We start from the raw sequence: 6,981 nt of genomic DNA on the forward strand, positions 1-6,981 counted from the left end.
TCTCTCTCTCTCTCTCTCTTCCCCCCTCTCTTTTCCTCTCTCGCATTGTCTTTCTCTTTTATTTTCCCATTCCTCTTCTCTGACTTCTCTCGCGCTGGCATCCTGCGGCACTCAACAGGGGCCAGTCCTTTATCTAAATGGCTACTGGGTGGCCCGGCCGACCGTGTCTCGTCTCAACAAACCAAAACTAACCCAATCACATGCTTTCCGGGCTCCGGCGCGCCTGGAAGAAACGACCCCGAGGAGAGCTGATATCCTAAGCTCGGTGATTGTCGTGCCAGCAAAACTGCGTCAGGATTTCTCGGTACTACGGTCAGGCCTGCTTGTCTGTCTGCCTGTTTGGATCGTCGTATCGCCATTGTCGTTATCATCATCGCTTGCCGGGTGTAATGGAGGTAATCCGACCTCGTTGAGAGAATATTTAACGGTCGGTCCCCCTGCCCGCGCGCGCGCACACCAACGATGTCGTGCTACTTTCCCGTCACTTCCTAGTATCGTTGTTATGCAACGTTACGACGCTACTTCGGTACTGTTTCAATAGCACAGACTAAGCAGAACGGTCGTCCTCGTCTCATTGATACGCGCTCTGAGCGAGATCGAACTCGCGTGAATTGTGTTTTACAGTCACCGGCGACGCGTTTATACACGCGACTTTGCAGATTCCGTCCGATATTGTCGTTTAAGTAGTGAATACAGAGTTGTATCGGAAACACTTCTAAACTGGATATACCGTCAAAAGAGATGATAGCATATTGTTGTGAAAATCATTGCGTCCATTTTAGATTTGAGCGTAGAATTTCAGCAGGTGGCAAAAATTTATCTGACAAAATTAAAATACATATATTAAAGTCAATCTTCGAAGATCTTCAAAAGAGTGATTGAAAAAAATCCCCTTTTTTTCCTTGATTTCGGGACTGAATTGGGTGTGTCAAATTTTATAACCTTATAATAAGACATTAATTACAAAGAAGTTCGAAGTGGAAATGACAATTTTTATCACAACTGAATCGAAGTTTATTATCGAATCATAGATCTGTGAGGTCCGGTATTTTAGGTCGATCCAACCGTTTATATCAATTGTTTTATATCCACATCGCTAACTGGCTAATTAAAAATAATGTATTAAAATAGATAAACAATAAAAAGGCTAAGAATATCAAGCTGGATATTTCTTGCTAACTAATTAAATTTAAATTTGTTTAAATAATAATAACAGTTTCGATCTTTATCTATCACATCTTGTGACAGATAATTACAAAATAATTCGTTAAAAATTATTTCCCATTCGTTTTTTACAATTATTTTTTATGAATAGTGATGGCCACAGTAGACTTACGATGTAGCATTTATGATTTTTTCAATATTAGATGTTTCCTCACATTTGAGCATTCCTATAATCCTTTGTTATATTTTTCTTTTAATCTCCATCATAATGAAATGTAAGCATATGTAAAAAAATAATATCTCATTGGTAATTGTTAAAAATTACCTACTAGGAACTGGCCGATGTGAATGGTGTGTGCAATTGAATTGTGTACAAAACATCATTCCCGATCCAGCTGAAGGCAAAATCAACTAAACATCACACTTATTCTGGTAGCATAGACGTAAGTCCAGATCTACAATAGGTGTTTTAAGCCTTAAGCCATAAAAAATTAACCAACTACAGTCGAATGCGAGGAGAATAATTTATTCGTCCATTCCTTATGACTTAAGGCTTAAAAATCTATATATTGTAGATCCAGGATAATAAATGACCTCTTTCCTCCTCCAGCTATGATAACGATTGTGTCACATTAATCTGATGTAATTAATATTTCATTGTAGAGTATCATTTGGCACATAGTTCAGTCTAAAAATTGAGAATCCAAAAAACGAGAAAAAACTATTTTTTTTCGGTCACTTTTTCTTATAAATAATGCAAGAGTCACGCTTTAGCCAATAAGGGTATAACATTTATCATACAAATAATTTTTATAATTTAATTATTTCCCCTTATCAAAATTTGAGAAAGGGACGAGGAGTAAGCGCCTCTCCTTTCGTACTTTCATGTCTGTCTTGACATCGCTATTGTGTAATAATAAAGGCAGTGTAAGACTGTATCGGTAAATATACGTAATTACGTAACGCAATAAAAAAAATGATTCTGAGAATATCTTAACTAGATTATACAGATTGGATGTCAATTTATGTCGAACATATGCTATAATATTTTAAATATCGCAATTACCGCATTCGAACGGTGCATTAGTTGACGGTGAAAACTCGCGCGCGTCACGAGCCGTTTTAAATATCTCACCGATATCTCAGGAGAGCGGAAACATTCGAAAGTGCTCGCTGATGACGATGAACGGTTCCGTGCTCTCTTCCTTCGGTACTTCTTTTCTTCTCATCGCGCGAGCGCTCTATTATCTGCGCTGGAAGAGGAAATGATTTGCACGGACCACCCGGTACGTGACTTTTCTTTCTCGTCCACGCGCAATTCGCGACATCCCTATACTGAACGGTGTGGCGCGGCGCGACTCCCTTGTGAATTTTTTTAATTCGCTTCGCCGGTCGCCGTGTCGCGCTGTTTTCTCCCCGGCATTGCGCCGCAGCGACGGCGGCGGCGATGGCAACGTTCGGATTCGTTTAAAATGCAAACTCGTTCGCGGTCCGCGAGGGCTTTAAAAACAGCCGCTATACCTATCCGGATTTTCGTTTGCCGTACCGCCGCAAACTTGGCTCCGCCGGGGTCTTACGCGCCTCATATAGGGATTTATGGCGGCGCTGACGTGTTTCTATTCTGAATCGTCTCGTCGCGTTGAGGAACATCTTCCTCTCGACGTGTTCTTTCTTACTTTCTGGTGTAACGCTCGTACTTTGCGAGAGTCTTCATGACTCTCTTTTCGATGTTCAAAAACGAGACATATATTTACTTATGATTTTAAAAATATGTCAATTAAATAATAATAAAATAATATGATCGATTGTGTCTATTCAGACAACAAAAAGTTTAAAATCGAGATATAAAACGTCTTGTTTTTGGACATAAAATATTTTCAAAGCGTCTATTTTATTATTATTTAATTGATATTTAATTAATAATTTTTAAAATTATGAGTAAATATATTTTGACTCATTTTTTTTGCTTCAAGCTGATCAAATTTTTCAATTTCCTTTTTAGCTTCTAATACATACATTTATAACTTTTATGTAGCTTGTGGTTTTGTTAGAATCGCAAGTTGAACAATACAGATTTCAATATTATTAAATTACAACGAATATGGTAACTTTCAAATCACTTCTGATAATTTCGTTTTATTAAATATAATTTCGTTTTATTAAAAAATAAAAACTTTTCCTTGAAATTTTCTAATTACTAAGAAATAATTTATGCAGAACAAAGATTTTCATTGCTTTTTTTATGTTCGAGAATAAATTTGTTGTCTCATTTTTCATTTAGTAAGGTGTCACGCATTTTCCTTCTGAAATTCTCATTTGTTAAAGAAAAAAGATTACTTCCTTCAAGATTCTTTTTTTCTTAAAAACGAGCAATTATTTCAAATTTTGTATTTATAATATATACGTATCATATTTATCTTCTTTTTTCAATAATTGCTCTTTCAAGAAGATTTTAATCGTATCGCAGTTGATTAGCACTTCATGGTTTTGAATGCGATTTTTAGTATCGCAAAAAAGATCCAGACTCAAATAGTCACATTTAGCGTTGAGCATTAGAGGTGAATGCGGATCTCCCTGATGTATCTTTATCTCGAAAGAGACGCTGGCGAAAGTGAGATCGGGTTCTCTCGGCTTTCCTGGTAATTTGACAGAGCGATAAAGCCAGTTCTACTGCTCCTTTGAGGAAGATGTTGATTCAACGGTCACTGATGCATTAGATGATCGTCTAATCATTGATGTAGATGTGAGTAAAGGTGAGGGTGAGATGCGCTTAATTAGCTTGACCGTGTAACGCGAAGCGACACGGGCAGCTGAGGGCAGCTCGGATAAAGGGCTAAATTTATCCCCGATAGTTCTTTGAGCCCCTTTGGTTAGGCACTTATTGTATGCGTGCACGCACTTCCGCGTTTTAATCCTCTGACGCAGTACTCGGTGTCTACCGCATTTAAAAGTCCTATATATAATGATAATAAAAATCTAAAAGTATCTCTAAAAGCTACGGTAAGACAATTATAATTATCGCAGAAAGTTTTTTTGTATTCTGAAGATATAAGGGCTTAATAATTTCAAGATAAGCATTTCTAAGGTGATATATGTCATCGACGTACTTTAATCCTTCGTGGTCACATCTCTTGGGAATTTTATGTTGGTTACATAGAGTTGGTTACATAACCTAATATTTTAATCGATTGCCGTATTTACAGCTTTTCTTTAAAATCACAAAATTATTGAACGTACTTTAAACATTGTAGAATACGGAAATGCAGTGACTTTTTAAAGAGAGTTTTTAATTTAAAAAAAAAATCGTAAAAATTGACATTCAAGGAACAATATGCGGCCGAAAGTACAAAAAAAATATTTTGAACTTCGGATAAATGACAGTTTAAGTTTCATTTTAAAAAAGATCTTAGAAATATTAAAGTCTCACATCTTTTTGGGATCCTCTCTGTCTTCAGTGATCACGAAGGGTTAAATAACAAAGGAATATAATTTCAAACAAAAGATGCGGTCAATTTAAAAGCTACTTTTTGTGAAACCTGTCTATATTTGGATTTGCTTTACGCACTATGTGATCATTTTTGCGAGAAATATCATATTACGCACATTCCGCAATAAAAAGTTCCCATTCGACTATCTGATTGACAAACTTTTGAATAATGTTCGGATTTATGTTTATAAATGTGTATTCAATATCGATTTTTTATTAATCTATTTTTGTTCTGTATCTTTATCGAGATAAAAATTTGAAACAATTAAATAAAACATTCACATGACGATTGAATATTGTTTGAATTCTGAATTAAATCCATTAATATCTGTGCTTCGAACAGGGCAATTTGAAAGCGATAATTATTAATTCGAGCGAGGGTGATTTTTCCCCTCGAAAGATTACGCCGGTTTGCGAATGTGATCGGATAGGCGTCGCTATTGTTATCCCGCTTGACCACAGCCACTTAAGCCCGTGCGCTAAACTCCACGAGTTCAACTTTACCCTTCAACAGGTGTTTAGGGAAATACAATAATGTCGCGCATGCGCGTCGAACTTCTTGAGGTCGCAAAGTTCGCTGGAACAATCTGACCGCGACCATGCCCACGGGCGATGCCGGTACTTAGGACGAGATTAATTAAGATTACGCAGAACGCGCCGCGGTTCTCAACCCTGGCCCAGACAAGGACAAATTTCCCGCGGTTAATGAAGAATTCTGTTAATGCAGGCGAGATAGGAAACGACGAAGCTTGATTAGGAGGTTACACTGCGAGATAAAATCCAGCATCTATATTTGTCTTAATCAGTTTGAGCGAAATTCTAATTCTAATGAATGCATCTCGTCTTTTTAAATATAAATGTATTATTATATAGTTTTCCACAATATTGTGACGTATTTACTGATATTACTATCTTATGTATGACAGAATAAAATAAGAACAAAATTATCGAAAAAGAGTTTTTTTTGCAATCACAATTGATTGAAATACAGAAATCCATTCTTTTACGATATAGATAATGTAGGAAACGTAGATAGCACATTATATGGCTTAATATAAGACATTTAATTTTGTTTTTTCCAGATTTATTAAAATTTCATAGTTGCAATCACAAAAATTGTAATTATGTAATTAATACTTTTTCTTTTAATTGACATAGCAAGGAAGTCTTTTTTACCGATAGCAGATAATAACTCAGGAAACTGATTTACTAGTAGTCGATAAAGTAGACTTTTCAGGTCAATGTTGGTAACAGCTTGTGACCTAAACACGCTTACCGATTGGGAAACTTGAAGGGAAGTTACTTCCTCGATAATAGATGGCGTTTGAATATAATATAGTTATTGAAGAGGTTTTAAAAAATACATGTAGATACAACAAATAGATTTATGTGTAAAACATTTGATAAATTATCGGCTCGCTTAAATTATATATTCACTTTATCTAAAATTGTAACACAACGAAGGCGAAAATATAAAATCGCGTAATCTTGCTATTTATTATTAGTAACACAAGTAACATTTTATTGCACATTAAATTATATTCATACGTAATAATAAGTTTAATAAATTTCTTATCATTTCATGTATTCTGTTTACAGGCGTTAAATGGTGCCGAAGGTACAGTCCCACCTGGAAGAGTGTACAAAAAAGTCGCGATTGTGGAGAATTTTTTCGATATCATCCATGCCGTTCATGTTGATCTCGAAGGACGTCCTGGGAAGCATGCTGGTCAAAAACGCACTTACAGAACGGTAAGTTGTGACTATAAAAAATTTTATATTTAAAAAAAATTTATATTAAAAAAATGTATACACTTTCTCGGTTTAGAAATTTAAAACGTCGCATAAAAAAAATGTAAATAAAAAAGTACCATTTTATAATTAAAGACATAAGTTGACGTTCTCCAATTATCGAATTGCAATCCCATTGTAAACAATATTTCTCAGTATTGGAGTTTTTGGTATTAGACTTGTCACTAACCATCGAATATCCGTCGATCCGCGAAGCGATCGAATTCCGAATTCGGGTGTTATCGGCAAAACGCGATGAATTCCTGCATGGTTGCCCGCGACACGCGATATTTACCGTTCCCGAAGGAAGGCATCGAGGCGTTCAAGCGTCGAACACTCGATACCACACGTCATCTCACATGTTCCGGCGCGCATTCGCGTAAACCTCTCTCTTGGGTATCATATCTGTTCTCTCTTCCTCTCTCTCTTTCTATCTCGCACCCTCAGCACGTCGTCTCTTTCTATCCTTCATCGTCGGCCCCTGCGACCACCCTCCCACTCTTCGGCCTCCCATCCTCTCTCCTTTCTCTCTCTCTCTC

The 6,981-nt window shown here is 36.5% G+C and overlaps 1 protein-coding gene across 1 annotated transcript in view; it reads left to right on the plus strand.

Annotated features, from left to right (window-relative positions):
* LOC105619270 overlaps positions 1-6,981 on the plus strand; it is a 77,670-nt gene that overhangs the window by 58,806 nt on the left and 11,883 nt on the right. The window contains exon 2 of the mRNA XM_012200795.1: positions 6,251-6,403. Coding sequence (XP_012056185.1) covers positions 6,251-6,403 — 153 coding nt within the window. The remainder of the gene's footprint in view (positions 1-6,250; positions 6,404-6,981) is intronic.

This window comes from Atta cephalotes (genome assembly GCF_000143395.1).
Source record: "Atta cephalotes unplaced genomic scaffold scaffold00020, whole genome shotgun sequence".
NCBI lineage: Eukaryota > Metazoa > Arthropoda > Insecta > Hymenoptera > Formicidae > Atta > Atta cephalotes.